At 39.2% G+C, this 18,307-nt stretch overlaps 1 protein-coding gene across 4 annotated transcripts in view; it reads right to left on the bottom strand.

The window, feature by feature from the left end:
- Positions 1-18,307, bottom strand: part of TBC1D4 (TBC1 domain family member 4) — a 181,978-nt gene that overhangs the window by 49,748 nt on the left and 113,923 nt on the right. For all 4 annotated transcript variants that reach the window (XM_045811042.2, XM_087865086.1, XM_087865087.1 and 1 more), the window contains exons 4-8: positions 17,518-17,622; positions 11,891-12,023; positions 8,344-8,435; positions 7,953-8,063; positions 3,335-3,454 (exon numbers count right to left, since the gene is read on the bottom strand). In XM_045811042.2, coding sequence (XP_045666998.2) covers positions 3,335-3,454; positions 7,953-8,063; positions 8,344-8,435; positions 11,891-12,023; positions 17,518-17,622 — 561 coding nt within the window. The remainder of the gene's footprint in view (positions 1-3,334; positions 3,455-7,952; positions 8,064-8,343; positions 8,436-11,890; positions 12,024-17,517; positions 17,623-18,307) is intronic.

Raw genomic sequence — 18,307 nt, 5'->3', positions numbered from 1 at the left:
GGCACAAAAACAGACACATAGACCAATGGAACAGAATAGAGAACCCACAAATGGACCCTCAGCTCTTTGGGCAACTAATCTTTGATAAAGCAGGAAAAAACATCTGGTGGAAAAAAGTCTCTTCAATAAATGGTGCTGGGAAAATTGGACAGCTATATGCAAAAGAATGAAACTTGACCACTCTCTCACACCATACACAAAGATAAACTCCAAATGGATGAAAGACCTCGATGTGAGACAGGAATCCATCAAAATCCTAGAGGAGAACATAGGCAGCACTCTCTACGACATTGGCCAAAGCAACCTTTTTCATGACACATCTCCAAAGGCAAGAGTAACAAAAGATAAAATGAACTTGTGGGACTTCATCAAGATAAAAAGCTTCCGCACAGCCAAGGAAACAGTCAAAAAAACTAAGAGGCAGCCCACGGAATGGGAGAATATATTTGCAAATGATGCTACAGATAAAAGACTAATATCCAAGATCTACAAAGAACTTCTCAAACTCAATACATGAGAAACAAATAAACAAATCATAAAATGGGCAGAAGATATGAACAGACACTTTTCCAATGATGACATACAAATGGCTAACAGACACATGAAAAAATGGTCAAAATCATTAGCCATCAGGGAAATTCAAATCAAAACCACACTAAGATACCACCTTACACCAGTTAGAATGGCAAAAATTGACAAGGCAAGAAACAACAATTGCTGGAGAGGATGTGGAGAAAGGGGATCCCTCCTACATTGTTGGTGGGAATGCAAGTTGGTACAGCCACTCTGGAAAACAGTGTGGAGGTCCCTTAAAAAGTTAAAAATTGAGCTACCTATGACCCAGGCTTTGTACTACTGGGTATTTACCCCAAAGAGACAGACATAGTGAAGAGAAGGGCCATATGCACCCCAATGTTCATAGCAGCATTGTCCACAATAGCTAAATCGTGGAAGGAACCGAGATGCCCTTCAACAGATGACCTGATTAAGAAGTTGTGGTCCATATATACAATGGAATATTACTCAGCTATCAGAAAGAATGATTTCTCAACCTTTGCTGCAACATGGACGGCACTGGAGGAGATAATGCTCAGTGAAATAAGTCACGCAGAGAAAGACAATTATCATATGGTTTCTCTCATCTATGGACCATAAGAACTAGGAAGATCGGTAGAGGAAGAAAGGGATAAAGAAAGGGGGATAATCAGAAGGGGGAATGAAGCATGAGAGACTATGGACTATGAGAAACAAACTGAGGGCTTCAGAGGGGAGGGGCGTGGGGGAATGGGATAGGCTGGTGATGGGTAGTAAGGAGGGCACGTATTGCATGGTGCACTGGGTGTTAAACGCAACTAATGAATCATCGAACTTTACATCAGAAACCAAGGATGTACTGTATGGTGACTAACATAATGTAATAAAAAAAATCTAAAAAAAAAAGTATTTTGAGTTCTGGCAAAGAAATAAAAATAAGAACACCCTGTATCAGAAGGTACTGTCCTCATGGTTTACAGCACTTAACTTTCTTGACCTGACACTTTTGAAGACAACAGGCTAGTTATTTTGCAGACTGTACCTCCCTGAGGGTTTGTTGATGCTACCTTATGATTCGATTCTGGTACTGCCCCTTCGGCAAGACTACCACAGAAGTTCTGTATTCTCTGAATCAAGCGGCACAAGGTTTCAATTTGCAGCATTGGTGAGGACGTTCCATTTAAATCACTTGACTAAAGTGTCTGCCAGCCTTCGCCATTGTTAAGTCACTACTCTCTTCTTTGTAATTAACCAGCATTAATTAAATCCAGTAAATAACCTGATCATGAGCAAACTTTTAAGGTATTCATTCATTTTTCATACCAGAGTAAGCTCATCATTTCCTATTTTATACAACAGGTTACAATCCTTTGCTATCATTTATTTTGATGTTTACGTTGTCTCAGATGTCAACGGTGGGAGCCCTTCAAGGTCTTTACGACACACCGCCATCTTTCTTTGAGTGCTCCCTTACTATCTACAACACCAGCATGCTCCATACTTATCCTGTACTTTGCCCTGCAGTCCTGGAATCAGACATTTCTCCCAGGATTCCAGTTCCTTCCTGTAGAATAATATACGGAGACCAAAATCCGGGTGCTTGGTGTCACCCAACCAGGCTTAATTTATTCTCTGGCATTTGCAGAAAAGCTGTTTCTGGCTCTTATCAGTGGACAGAGCCAGGGACCATATGCACATTTACACACACACACACACACACACACACACACACGTGTTAATATATATTTTTAAATAAAATATATTAACTATATTAAATTCAAAAGCACATAGATAGATAATCAGGATTACATACTGTTACCTCTGAGTTGAATCCAACAACACAGGATTTATTCTAATTTCTTCCCTCTTCATATTTGCAATTCCCTTTTCCCAAATCCTTAATACAGTTCCGTATCTGACCAGTCCCCTGTGTGTAAATTTCTCCACAACTGTCACCTCATAGACGCTCTTCATCCTACTCAGGTTCCATCAGGGCTGCCACCCACACACACAATGCCATCCTCACTCTGCTCAAGGACTCTAACTCCTTGTAACTGGCACCTTGAAAGCCTTCTCCCCTCCACTCACGCTGGCTCTGACACCCTGCAGTGGGCCATCCCTCTGCACGACTGGCCTCCTCGCTGGCTCAAGCTCTGACTTCCTGAACAAGGTTGCCCTCCTAAGTTGATATCCTCCTCGCCACATTCTGGTTTCCACAGGCTGCACTGGGCTACCCCACACACAGAACCCCATTAGGCTCTGTCTCCCTGCTCTGAGCCACTGTGGGTCCCCCATCCTCCAGCTCTAAGACATCTACCTTGCTTGGGCTCATCTAACAGCTTTAGGACTGAATTATTCAGGAAGAGAAAAAGAAAGGGAAGAGAAATCACTTTGATTTTAAAATAAAACATACAATAAAATAAATAGAATACATAAATTCCTATTAATTTATAATATTTTAGTATTTCCTGTCAGCTCTTAATAATAGCAAAATGAAGGCTACTTTATAACTTTATGTGGCAAATGATAATAAGTTCTTATAATATTGGACATCAATATTCTATTTCCCCTTTTTTATACTTATCTCTACTACTAAATCTCTTGCTCAAACTTAGATATTAGAGGCATTGGAATAAATCATGAGATTACTTAAAATACATTAATTAAATTAAAGTTATCTTAGTAGTTTGTTGTTTGTTTTTTTTTATTAAGGAAATTTTCCATGAGGCTGTTGAGAGTGAAATAAAGCAGTTAGCAAACACATTAATACCTAATTAAGAGAGTCTCAGTTTAATCTTACCCTTGAGAAGATATTTTCCAGGGAGCTAGTTAAAGACCTCTTAGCTTTATTTTTCAGAATGTCAAGTTTGAACCTTCCACTGCTTGTTGCATTTTCCGGGATTGTACTATTTGAAATAGTCTATAGGAAGAAAAACAGATAAATTTTAGTTTGGAAACACTCAAGGTTAAATGAGGCCTTAAATATGGGCTTAACTAAGCCATTAAAAAGCACAAGAATTCTTCTGTAACTCTATTAAGGAGTAATAATTCAGGTTCCACACTGTGAGCATACAGATTATAAGGGCAGGGATTTACTTTAATATTATAAGTAATAAAAAACACAGAAGATCTTTCTTTTATGTCTTTCCTTTCCGCTAATATAATCCTGCTGCATTTAATAAAAATTAAACTCGAAATGTCAATTTTTACTGCTACCTTGATTAGCAACTATAACCATCCCTCTCCAAGCTGCATATTTTATGTCCAAATTACCAAGGAAAACACAGAAAATAAGTCTCAAAGAACAAAGCATCTCCTGGTAAAACTGAATTCTGTGAATGCTACTGTGACAATCCCATTTTCATTTGGGTGTGAGTCATTTATCTTTCAAATCAACAAGTACTCATTAATAGTACTAAGCTGTATGAGAATCTACAATATGTCCACTATATTAGGTTCTCTCTATATTTTTTTCTATTGCACTAATGAGCCACTATGTATATCACATGGTTGGCAGTGCTAGAAAATTTCCAAGAGAGAAACTTTATTATTTGTTTGAGAAGGGAATATTCACATTATACAGTAACACAAAGCAACATGTATCAAATCTGGATGCATGAATTGGTTGTGGGTCTCAGGAATAAAAAGACTGGTTGTAGTTCTCAGTGGTCAGGAATAAAAAAACAGGCAAGGTTCTACAGGCAGAAAAAAAATGGGGATGGAGAAGTTCCAGCATGGGGGATGATGTTAGCAGAATGAAGACTAGTGCTCATGGGACAGGGAGTCAGGGTGGTTGTTTGGCCAAAACGAAGGAAAGTAGTTGAAGATTAACTTGGAAAAGTGAGCCTGGAGATGAAACTTCGTTGGTTTTTTTTTTTTTTTTTTTTTTTTTTAAGATTTTATTTATTCATTCGACAGAGAGAGAGACAGCCAGCGAGAGAGGGAACACAAGCAGGGGAAGAAGCAGGCTCATACCAGAGGAGCCTGATGTGGGGCTCGATCCCATAACGCAGGGATCACGCCCTGAGCCGAAGGCAGACGCTTAACCGCTGTGCCACCCAGGCGCCCCTGGAGATGAAACTTTGAATAGGCAGAATCACTGATCAGAATTTATAAGCAGAGGGGTGTCACTGTAAAAGTAATGTTTGGGAGAAGATTTATCTGAAAGGAACATCCAGAAATCACCTGAAGGACAGGGAAATCAGAGACTGAAAGACCAGACTAGAGAATTCAGCACAGTCCAGACAGAAGGCAACAAAAGGTCCACATTAGAATTGGCTAACAGATCTAAGTTACTGATAAAAAGAAACAGGACCCCCATCAAGAAAGGAAAGAAAATAATGACTATGGATGGAAGCTGGACTGGGCTCAGGTGTGGATAAAGGACTGGGAAGACATTCTTCTCGGGCTTTCAGGCAAAGAACATGACTAAAATAGGGAAGTTGTACTGGTACTTAGCACAGTGCTTGACATAGTAGCTGCTCAGTACATACCAGATGAATAAATGAAAGGAAGAAAGGAAGGGGAGAGGGAGAGTGAGGGAGAACTTAACTACAAGTAGGAAAACAATTTGTTAAAGTCTCCTCTTCCGTGATCTTTAGTGCCCTCCATCACCAAGAAGATGCACATCCCAGCTCACACACTGCTTTGGGCCTCTAGTCAACATCACTATCTCCACCAGTGACTGAAATCGGCAAACCCATTAACAGATTTTAGTCTTTCTGTTTCTTGACCATCCTATATCACTGGACTTGCTTGATGTTCTAACTTGAAATTTCGCCTACCTTGGCCACCTACCATAGCAAATCTCTGCCAGTCTTTTTCTACCCTATCATCCTCTTTCAGTCTTTTTCACTGGTGCCATTTTAATTCACTCGTTGCCTAAAATGCAAGGTTCCTCAGTACCTCCCGCTTCGACTTCAAATCTATGCCAAACCTCATTGTCTTGCATATTTACAACATCAGCTCAAATTCCTCTGTGGGCACCAAGTCCACTTTTCTAATTAAATCTCAAACACATTTCTTTTTTTTAGGGGGAGAGAGAGAGAGAACACACATGGGGGGGGGGGGGTAGAGGGAGAACGAAAGAGAAAATCTTAAGCAAGCTCTATGTCCAGCACACAGCCTGATGTGGGGCTCGATCTCACAACTTTGAGATCATGACCCGAGCCGAAATCAAGTGTCAGACGCTTAATTGACTGAGCCACCCAGGAGCCCCTCAAACACCCTTCTAAAACAGCTCTTATTTCTTATTTCCATCCCTTGTCCCACTCTTGTTTTCTTTCTATATTTCCAGCTCCATTTCATCCACTTCCCCCACACCTGAAACTCTTAAGTCTCTCCTAGCAATCCCCTTTCCCTTCCTTGACACATGTTCCTCGTCACAAAGTCCTGATGATCATACCTCCTAAAGAGCTCTTGCCTCATTCCCTTCCCCACAGCTCCAGGAGTGCTCTAGCTCGCTTCTCTCCAAGACAAAATAAACTTCTAAAGACAGAATCACTCAATCTATTTAGGTACCAGGGTTATATCTGTCTGATACATACTTATATCATTGTATCAATTCCACCATTATCTTCATATTTTACTTTATTTGATTACATGCTGGTTTCGCCTCCTCAACAGTTAGACGGCAGAAAAGAGGGGTCATTATTCAACACTATTGCCTCGTACACAGTGTGCAACTTGACAAAAGTTTATGCAATAATTACATGAATCACTTTTCGCATATTCTATTACAAAACTCTCCTGATTTGGGAATGTGACTGCAGTCCTAACACTGTCAACCCCCTCACCCATCAATCTGTCCCACAAATCAGCCATCACTATGACAACAGAATTATCTCTTTTTTTGTTTTGTTTTTAAGATCTTATTTATTTGTCAGAGAGAGGGATAGAGAGAACGCAAGCAGGGGTAGAGGCAGAGGGAACAGCAGGCTCCCTGCTGAGCCAGGAGCCCAGTGTGGGACAAGATCCCAGGACCCTGGGATCATGACCTGAGCTGAAGGCAGATGCTTAACCAACTGAGCCACCCAGGCACAGCAGAATTATCTCTTTAAATTACAAATCTGATCTCATGCTCTTACCTTCAATGACAAAGTCAGGCTTAGCACTTAAGGCTCTCCATCATCTCACCACTGCCTATCCTTCCAGCCATTATTACCCCATCCCCAAGTGCATCCTAAAAATCCATTAAGTACTCTGAAGGCCTGCACAGAGTATGTCATGGTCACAGCTACTGCATAACTTTGTGCTCAATGTCCCTTTCTTAAAAAATATTTTGACTTTTTCAATTAACAAACTATCTCCCCTAAAATTTGGTCCCCTGCCTCCCCCCAAAAAATTTCTTCCTCTTGAATTCTTAAATTCTTCCCTCCATCCTTACTCTGTACTCTGGCTCTAAAGAAAAGACATAGCTACTTTTGAGCTCACTGAACATTTGCACATTCTCTTAAGAAGCCGCACTGTTGCCTCTATTCTACATGTCCATTTATCTGTTTGCATTCCCCTTTCCAATATTGGAGCTCTTCCCTGGAGGATTCATTCATCTCTTTTTGGTTCACCATTATCACACAGCTTGGCTCATAGAAGGTTCTCTAGCAGAGCTGGTTCAATGAACACAATTCAGGAATCACTAATAAAGTGATGTGTGACTTCCTCTGAATAGAGTAAAATACAGACTAACCTAAATTCCTGTTACTGAGAAGTAACTATGTCATCATCTCCTTACAGGGCTGTTGCTGATGTCTTGCTTTATCTACACGCAGCTGAAAATACATTCTCAGCCAATGCACAAAAATATCAGACCTTCGTCTGCATCTAAAATGGCCATTTCTGGGCTCCTGGGTGGCTCAGTAGGTTAAGCATCTGCCTTCACCTCAGGTCATGGGATCAAGACCTGCATCGGGCTCCCTGCTCAGCGGGAAACCTGCTTCTCCCTCTGCCTCTGCCTCTCTCTCTCTCTCTCAGTCTCTCACGAATAAATAAATAAAATCTTCAAAAAAATAAAAATAAAATAAAATGGCCATTTACAAAATACTACTGCTTCTTTGGGTGTCTGCTATTTACCCTTCAAGGTTGTATAAACTTGTAATGAAATAAAATGTTCCTATGGATTTGAAATAAAATGGATCAATACAACCAAAAAAGCATGTTCATTCTAAATCATGAACATGTGTTATTACTGTTTTTATACCAAGAACCCATTTTTTTTCCACATTGTAGAACTCATTATTTTATCTCAGTGTTAAGACTTCTTCCAAAACTAAGATGCTGAAAAATAAGTCTGATTGATAAAACTTTAGCTCTAAAGTTGGGAACCCAAAGAAAAGAAACTCCTTTCACATCTTCTGTGATGTTTTGACTAAATATATAAACAAAACAAAAGTAGGTCAAGGGAAAAAAAAGCATCTTCTCACCGATGGGCCTTCTCCAATGTGAATGTGTGTCTTCTGCTTGGCTTCACACAGCTGCCTCAAATGTAAAATCACAAGTTCATTCTCCTCCTGGTCACTGACTGGCTTCATTTTCTGTCCAACACACAAATCAAGAGCACACTATGCAACACAGCTTCTCTCATTTTGTTGTATTCCCACTTGGTTTTATGTGTCTGGCAGACAGACATAAATAAAGCTAAGTGTTTCCCTGCTCTTAGAAGCAGGAGGAACAGTGGTATTTTCGATACTATCCTATATAGTGCAATAGGATATATATCTTGAACTTCAGAGAGAGGAGTGAAAAGAACTTATAAGAACAGGATCTGATTCTCATTTCTTAGATCTTATTGGTGAGAACTATAAATCATGTTACCTGAACTCGCTCAAAGATATCCGCTTGCTCGTTATCTGTCAGTGATGAGAGATGCCTCTGTATTACCAGCTTGGCTCTCGGGGGGTAGAGACCTATGGAAAATGATGGGGATAAGTATTAAACAGAGCATAGTTGTAGAGATCAAAATGCATATATCATGCATTACAGCTTGTCCCTTTGCCAGCAGGCTCTGAAGTTAAATCTTCTCAAGGAGAGGTGTCCCTGCCTGTAACAAACCTTGGAACACTACCACAAAATGATGAAAGCTAGATGGAACCCTTACCAAAATCAACGGCCCCCTGTCAGTTATCCTCAAGTCAGAATTATTAACAAGAAGTTTCTAAAGGATACCAAATCAACAGCATAACCAGGTACCATCTAGTATATGAACAGACATAGACGCCGTAGAAACTCATCGGTGAATACTAGCATTGGCCAAAATCTCTAAGCTTAAACCATAACATAATACTAATTTAATAGTAATAATATTAAAAAGCAGAGCTACAGCATAAACAGGAATCTCTCCTCCTCATGCAGGTCTTGTTCCATGGAAACAAAATTTCAGGAACAGCAAGAGTACTCAGTGACATAATTAGGGTTATTATTCTACCACAAAATTGTTACCTCTTTACTTCATGTTATTTTTATATCTATCACACTCTTACACATAATTTATATCAAGTCCTTGGGCAAAAACATTTTCCATGAAAACATTTTTGGTTTTATAAATTTTTTTAAAAAGAGTTCTTTTCCTCTGAGTCAGATAACACTGTGTGCATTTATTTGCTTTATATATTATTACCCAAGTAAGATAAATCCTACATTTTTAAAATATTTGAACATTACAGACAGAGATAAATTTGCCTTTGATAGATAGTAGAATCAGTGAGCAAAGGCATAAGAGACAAGAGATTTGTGTAGACTCAAAGTATCTAAAATATTTGTTGGCTCCAGGGGGAAGAGTAGTAATTTTATAGCAGAAAATTGCCGAGAGCACCTTGACCAGGTGATAAGGCCAACATGACCAGTGATAAACTCAACGTCATGAGCCCAGTGACAGGATGCACTCAACGTCATGAGCCCCATGACAGGATGCAACGTCATGAGCCCCGAGACAGGATGGCAGCTGTGCCATTTCTATCATGCTCTTCTTGGAAGCACTGCCCTCAGTCCAAACGTAACAAGACGTCAGACGGGCTGCACTGAGGGACGTCCAGCAAAGTAACAGAGTAATGCCCATTGGGGATGTCAAGGTCATGGAAGACAAAGAAAGACTGAGGAGGAGCTGCAGACAGCAGGAGACCAGGGTAAGGCAACAACCACACAAAGCTAGAATCCCGACGGGGATCCTGGAACAAAAAAGGACATCAATAAAACAACTGGTGAAGATCAAATGAAATGTTTAGCTGGGATAATAATATTGTACCAGTATTAATTTCCTATTCCGAACATTGCACTGGACTATATAAGATGTTAACAACTGGGGAGAATGGGGAACAAACATTTGGAAACTCTGCGACTTTCCTGTAAATCTAAAAGTAGACCATATTAAAAGTCCTTTAAAAAAAGAAACACAGGGTATTATATTATGTATTTTTCCAGACAGAACAAAGCGTATGTGTTACCAACAAATGACCATTTCACTCAATTATATAATTTTAAGATGTATCCAAGTCAATATACAGCTGGAATTCATTCCTATTAATTGTTCCATTGTATGAACATACTTCAGTTATGCTATTGATACATATTTGGGTTGTTTCAAATTTTCCCTTATTTAAAAACAATACAACCTTGAAAATGTCACTTTCTAAACCTATATAAGAGCTTCTCTTATCAAGACGGGGAACTAGTGGGTAATTTTAGGTTAATGAATTTCTATCCATCGTCACCCAAAATGGCTATCCCAATTTACATTACATTCAGCCTCACACAAATATATCAATATCTCCACAATTTCACCAACAGTTAATCTGATGACTATTTTATTGTTTCCATTTTCATGTCTCTGACATCTAGGGAGGTTGAAAATCTTCTCATTTTTATTACTGGACCTTTTAATTTTCTTTTCATATGAGTGTTTTTTAATATGGATTGTGTCATTTCCTACTGGTAGTTTTATCTTTCTCTTTCAGACCGTTAAGAATTCTAATAAATTCTGATTACCAATCTGCTCTCTCCTCATTTAACTTCCAAGGAAATACTTGTTATGTAAAGAATGTAAATTTTTATGAGGTCAAATCTGTCCACAACTTCTTTTAACAGCTTTTGCATTTTTGTATCTTCATAAAGGTTTCCTTGTTTAAGGATACCAGAATATTCTTATTTTCTTTTAATGATTTTAATATTTTATTTACAGTGAGGGGTTTGATCCACCTAGAGTGTATTTTGAGTAGGATAAGTGGGAGGAATCTTTCTCTCTTTGGATACCAAATTGATCTAACACTATTTCCTAAGCAATTCAGCTTCTCTTCCACAGATTTATGATGCTCTCTTTACTGTACACCAAAGAATCTTCCATTTTCGCAAGTGTACAAATGCAAAAATTATGTGCATTGTAAAAATTATAAATTTTAAAATCTGAACATTACATTTAAATAGTCCTGGGTCACACAGCTGAATGGATAGTCGATAAACACTGCTGTTCATCATCAATTCCGCCCTGTGCCTACGATTCTGCTGTTTACTGAACAGAATTCACAATTTGCATTTACAATGACGAGACCATTCTCTGCCGTGTTCTGGCACTTGCACTCTCCCCATCTCTCATAACCCCCATCATCCTGACTTGCATTAACGGGCTCATATGCCTGTCTTCCACTCTGGAAGCTTCTGAAGGCACAGCCTGCATCTCAGTCATTTCTGTATTGCCTATTGCCACAATGCCTGGCACACAGCAGATGCTTAACACATGTTTACCAAATTGCGTTTCTTCTGTGAAGTCGTTTCCAACCTCTTTTGTTAATGAGAGATAACAAGGAGAGAGGGGATGTGAGTCAAGAGTCACCTCTTCCTCATTTCTGCTCCTCAGAACACTTTTTTTAAAAACCTGCTTTATGATATCACACCCACTATCTCTGTCATTTTCAAATGTCCCTCAAAAGCCACACAAGGTCCATTCCAGTTCTACATTGTTAGGGAAAAGGAACACATCAAGTGAGAGAGAATAAAAACAGACTTAAATAAAAATAGTTGACATTCTGGGATGTTTTTGCCTCTCTTCACCCATTCGACAAATATTTGGTCAGTTCCGACTAAGTCCATAGCAATCTTAAGAACTGTGGGAAATACAACTCCTTTTTTTGAGTCTGCCTTCAGAAAAAAAAAAGAAAGAAAGAAAGAAAAATGAAAAAGAGAAAGAAAGAGGAGGGGAAAAGGCAAGCACCTCCGAGAGACTGAGTACACAAATTTGACCGGACGTGAGAAATGATTCTCTGGGCCCTGGTTTCACCTGGAAACAAAGACCCATCCGCCCACAGTAACGACTTTCTCACTTCTCAGATGCCAAAGCAAACTTTTCTTTCGCTCCCGCCAAGTTCTACTGTACCTTCAATCCTTTCACAGAGCTTATGCAAAGAGTGCATAGGGCAGGCCTCGCACAGCTTAATCTGGGTCTTGGCACTCTGCAGGGCGGCCGCGGTGCTGAAGGCCTGTTTCAGAGTCAGCATTACCTCATCGACCTACAAGAAGAAACATAACTCAGGTCTCTAAAACATGTGCCTTCACAGTAACATATTAAAAGCCCAACAGCAATATGGGACTTTGTTGATGCTAACTAAATAATAAATAATGGAATTGGACAACTACAAAGCTAGTAGAGAGAAAATACCAAGTATAAAGTTAGACCTTCAATTATACTATCACTGAAAGCTGGATAGAGTAAGACCATTTTCATGTGTATAACACTGATTACTTGGAGGCTCTTTTTAGATCCCACTGAGTCGGACAGCATCACTGACAGTTTAACCGACAGTCAATCAGATCTTTGTGTCATTAAGTAGTGTATCAGATTTCTTTAGAAGTTCTTTCTGCAATATATAGGGAGCAACGAAATAGGCTTAATGTTCACTTTTGGTAATAGGTATCCTATTCACTTTATCCTTCTGGATCGCTTTTAGTGTAAAAACAAAACACAGGTTTAAGCAAACTTCTGGCAGAGGGGGAATGAGTTCAATTTAATGAATGTGAGGGAAGTCTGTGAAGGTTGCTGGTCTTACCTCTATGTCTGCTAATTTGTTATCATTTCACTTCTGATATGCGATACTAAGAAGTTCTGACACCGTACTGTGCAACAGCTGGGTCTCACCACTAGGTCAGCCAGTTTGAAAACCACCAGCTGATTTCTCCCGAGCCCTCCCAATGACTCAATCAAGAAGTGTGAATCTAGCATTCTAGTTTCCTGCTTGCTTCTGTGGGGCCAACTATCAGCTCCCCCTCATGCACTGCTAACCCGACTTCAGGCCATGTCTCTGCGACACAATCATCAATGTAACTTGTGGTTTTCCCATGCTGTAGAACTGAGATCAAAGTCTCAAGCTTCCATGGGGAGCTGTGGAGTACCAAGGGCCTCCCCCAAGCTAGCTTTGAAATTGAAAACCACTTTTTTAAAGTCTCTCTTTCCCCTCCCCCTTCAGCCAGGTTTAAGAATAAGGTATTATTTAAAGGATTTAATCTACTTCTGCATGTGAGTATATGAAGAACCTGAAATGAAAAAGAAACTTAATTCTTCTAATATTACTACTAAAAGGAGAGATCAAACACTAAGCAGCCAGTCATTATTCAGTTATGTTTTACTATGTTACCAAGTTTTTAAAAGGCTTATGAATAAGTTCACATTGTTCCATAAATAAAAATGGGTTATTCATAAAGGCTGTTCTTTTATACTATAATTAAAAAATAAAGATTTCTTGTTCTTGAAAATAAAAGCACTATATGCTTAATGCCTTTGCAGTTTTATTTCATTTGCCTTGTTAGGTATATATTCAAAAACAATTTCAATTGCTTATGTGCATGTTTGTTTCTATTTTCTTGTTTCTCATTTGTTAAAGGCACTGAAAGGATGAGTTATCTGGTTGGCTGTCAAATGGATTTATTATTTGTTATTTAGTAATACTAACTTGTAAAAGACTTCCAATGAAAATACTGAACTTTCATGTTTTCTTCTCTATTTCTAGATGAAACAAGAGGCCATTTCAATGGTGTCTAATATGTGGCTACCAATTTCTTCCAGCCACGAATATTACTAAAATATTTGATTTCTAGAATTTTAAATGTTTTTAAATGTTTTGTTTTTTTAGATTCATCACTTTTTTAAGATGGCCTATAAATTCTATCATGGGATCAGAGCAACTAAAAGTTCAAATTAGTGCAGTGCTTTATTCTAGATACAACAACAACAAATCATAGGTCATGTTGAAAGACTAAAAATAAAGGAATGCACAAAGATAAATCAATCCTATGCAAACAGAAGGAGAGTATTCTTAGCATTACTAACAGCCAAAATTAAATTTCCAGTGAAAAGTATGAGATGGGACAAAGAAAGCCAATTTCTGATATTAAGGTAAAAATCCATAATGAAGATAATGCTCATAAACATTTATGCACCAAATTTAGGTATTCTATGGCATTTAAGAATAAGCCTAAGAATCACAGGATTACCTAGTTTAATTCTCTGGAAAAATATCAACTATTAAACCCTATACAAACCCTGTGTCTTGGGAGCCTAAGCCATCTTCTTTGTTCTTTTTTCATACTTGTCCTGGACACTGTAGACTGCATCTGTGGGATTTTACTTTTTCTTTGTCTATTTGGAGCAACTTCCATTTTTTTCCCCATGCCTTTTAAACCAATTTTGGAGAATGCAAAAAAATTTCCACAAATCTCAAGTGTTGGTTAAACCAGATGAAGCCAACTGCCTACAGATATTTTACAAAGGAAGGAAGGAAGGAAGGCATACTGAGCATTTAAATTTGGAGTGTAACTCTCCAGGACCCATGAAAACACTATACTGTTAATCAATTCACAGCAATTGTTAAAAAGACGGAAAAGAAAATGCTAGTGAGTATTCTTTTTGCTCAGCGAAGATAAGTCAGCATGTGTGGTTTTGCAATACTTTGTCTTACACAACTGCCAAGCCACATCACTCATAACACTGCTTAGACCTGTAATATTTAATTAACTGTTTTGTTTTGTTCTATATGTCAGCTGCTTGAACCATACTCTTTTATACAGGAAATCTCATTTAATTTTTCTTCTAGCTTGCACTTCTGATGCCCCACTATTCAGTTAAGATGCTTACTGATAAAACTAGAATTAACAAGTTTTAAAAGATTCTAGCAAAGGCCTGCTCTTCTTAAATAACAGTGCCAAAATGGCGATTCTGCTACAGCTTCCATGTAAAAGGAAGACATTCTCAGCCACGCTGGGCTGTTGCCTTAGTCACAGAGCTTCTCAAGGTGGAAAATACCGCACAGTCCCACACCTTCTACTCTGACTTCCTGTTTCAAAATCTCATTCTACATGTATAAGGGAGGAAAAAAACAAAGCAAATCAAAAGACCCTGAAAATTACAAACAAAATAAAACCTACAAATGAGATTGAGAATAAGAAGGCTTTATGTACCCTTCCTCTCAATGCAGGCTCTACAGTAATGAGATTAATCGGCACCTAGACAATGATTGCCTGAAGTAGGGGTAACACACTCACTCATTCGAAACACACTTAACAAGCACCTGTTACTCTAGAAACACTGGAGGGTACGACAAGAATAAGAATGGTCCTGAACTTGTGGGAGTCACAGTCTAGTGAACTAGAAAGTTATGTAAACAAATAAGAGTGGGGATTAATAGGAACTGTTAAGAGACCTGTGAACCATATGTGACAAGAGCACTGACAACAAAGCAACTAAAAAGTCGATTCCTAGAAAAAAAAAAAAAAAAAAAAAAAAAGCCATCCAAAAAGACTTCACTAGGATGTGTACAAATGCAAGTAGAAAAGAAGAAGGGGATTCAAGTCACAGTAAAGCATGGCCAGGCCTGCCTCACATCCCATGAAGCAGTAGAAAAGAGAATGTGAAAAATACATAATGAAAATACAGCATAATCTCGTTGTTTAGCAGCAGGGCAGACCTTGAAACCCACATGGCCACCTTCTCTGCCTGACAATCTCACTGTGGGAGCCCTGGCTCTGGCCTCCTCTGACACAGCAGACTCCTCGTTCTGTGCAACCAACAGTGATCTCAGAACTTCAGCCCCAGCCACTCACTTAAATCCTCAATCTCACATGTCCCGCGCATGAACCATTTGTTGCTTCAGTAGCAAACCAAAGGAAAGCTGCACCACACCAATCATCACACCAGCCACTGCTGTCTGGCCCAGAGACCAGCTGAAGAGATGGGAGAGCCCGTGTGAGGACACAGCCATGAAAAGAAGAGGCATCCCAGTGTGGACCAGAGAAGGAGGAAGGTCTTTCTGCCATGCCACACAATCTAGACTTTGTCTCTTAACAAGGAGGCATAAACTGGTCCCTGGAAATTTTGTGAGAAATAAAGCTATAGCACGATGTGGAAAGTGGATAGATGACAGATTAAGCTAGTAGCAGCGAGACTAGTTAGGCCATTAGTGTGATAGTCTAAGCAGGGAAGATGAATACCCAGAATAGAGGGAAAGGAGGAGAATTGGAGAAGAAACCTTTCTATCTTTGCATTAACAGGATTTGGTGAACAAGTGAATATAGTAGGTGAAGGAGAATGTGTTATGATTTCTAAAACGGGAAGCTGGGTAAATGGAGATGCCAAAATAAAACATGGAATATAGGACAGGTTTTGGAAAGGGATCCAGAATGTGGAAGAATCAGCCTTAGCTAGGAAGAGGGATGAAGGAGGCAGGGAGTGAGGGGTAAGCGGGAAGAGGGACAGTGGATTCTCCTGATGCTATTTTCTACCTACATCTTACTTGGTTGGCACTTTCCAGCGCTCGGTCACTGCTTCTCTTGGGCTTTCTCTCTCTCCCTGCCGGCACTCATCTTCTCTCATGCCTCCAGCTATCATTTAGATAATGGCAACTCTCAAATTTCTATCTCGAGTCCTGAACTGAAACTATTATATCATGGTCATCTGAATCTCAACATGTGGATTTTTCCTATGTATGGCTAATTATCTGGTGTAAGCCTGAAAGACAAATGGAACTCTCTTGAGTAAGAAGCTGTTAGTGATGGGAGCGCTATATTCCCCAGAGAAAACAGGCTGAGACCCAGAGAGCCCCAGTCAGAAAGTGCCTTGGTACCAATTCATTCCCATTTCTTCATTATTCCTACGCTTCCGTATTCCTTCCACATGGGGAATATGGAAGGCCAGAGTTGAGCAGAAATGATGGCAACATGCACCAAAGAAATGAGAAGAATGCTGCCTGGCTTGTTGTCTATGTCTAAATGGTGTCTGTTTCCCCAGGAGAAATGCTTGCAGGAGGATTATATGTCTAAGGAAATATTTTTCTTCAAAGTATGGTGATAGAGCTAAGGGTTTGTGTTAAGATGGTTAGGAGAGATAATACAAGTGGAAGAAGTCAAAAACTTTAGGGAAAAATATGGAAATATGTTTAGTCACTCACATGTATTTCTACGTTTGCCGTAAATGTTTCTTCAACTCCAACGGCTGCCATAAAGGGGCAGGTGGAGGGAGTGAGGGGAGGGTGCTGGAAAGAATGGACTTTCAAATTCCAAAAAAATAACATGAAGGCTAAACTGAGACCATTAAAAAATAAAGTTTTTTAAAAATGAGAACAGTGACTAATGAAATAAAGAAAACAAAATCCTTCTCTGCTCTGCTGATGACAGCATTACCTCCTCTGAGATGTTATAATAATTCAGAGAGTAAGAGATCAATGGTCTTCCTTCTCAACTTACATAAGCAATGGAAAAAAATAACAGCTCTTCTCCTATTATTAGTCTTTTCCTACCTTTTAAAAAAAGCCCTGATAACATGACTGGATTCCTTAAACTCAAGAAAGTATCTAGGCTTAAAAATTACCATGACAATTTGTTTTTGTTTTCCTACTGCTGCTTTAAAGAGCAGAAACCTGTTTCTAGATGCCCTTTTCTTTTTCCACTGGTAGCAGTTCTGTGAGGCTCGGGCTCCTGAGAGACCAGGAGCGCACAGGCAACAATCACACCACTTACCAGAGATTCGCTGGCGCACTGGAACACATAACAGATATACTGGCTCAGCCCGGGCTCTGCTGACTCCCGACAGATGAAGCCAAAATGATCAACATGTTTTATACCCTGCGAGGGGGAAAGAAGTACAGTGTTTACTGCAATATGTCCTTTTACTCAATGCTATGGAAATCGGCATCAGTCCTATGCTTTCACGCTTCCATGAATTTCTCCTTCTCGGCCCGCTATCATGATAGGGGACATAATGTCAAAGCAAACTTATGCCGTGGTCTTCTGACACATAAAATAAAGGGAAACAGCAACTTAGATTGTTTTGTTTCAGACAAACACTCCTGCACACCGGGATTCTGGGCCATGGGAAGAAAAATACGATGGCATGATTCATTGTCTCTTGTAATAAAATTGCCACGTAGTGTTTGCAAGTAATAGAGTTTTCAATTTATTGGTCTTGGAACGAGCAGTCTAATGGTTTATCATAAACCCTGTTCTTGTCCATATGAAGCTAAGTAAGAATCAGAAAAACTATAACTAATAATGCTCTAATTAAATGGCATGAATCCCCTAAAGCGTGCATTCAACATACTAGAGTATCTGTCCATATATAGATATTTAAGGAGCCACAACTGTTAGAAAACTAATACATTAAAGAAATTACTGCAGATGTCAATTATCCAAATGTACAAATCACTGTACTTTCTGATTGCAGGCTAAATAACCTCAGCTATACGTAATAAAAAATTCTGAATCATCTGTGAACTTCAGCCAGGCTGAATACATACATACCAATTAGTAG

Source organism: Ursus americanus, chromosome 10 (genome assembly GCF_024610735.1).
Source record: "Ursus americanus isolate L20-20 chromosome 10, mUrsAme1.1.p, whole genome shotgun sequence".
Taxonomy (NCBI): Eukaryota; Metazoa; Chordata; class Mammalia; order Carnivora; family Ursidae; genus Ursus; species Ursus americanus.
The sequence above is the reverse complement of the archived record's forward strand: the minus strand, read 5'-3'. Positions and strand labels throughout refer to the sequence as shown.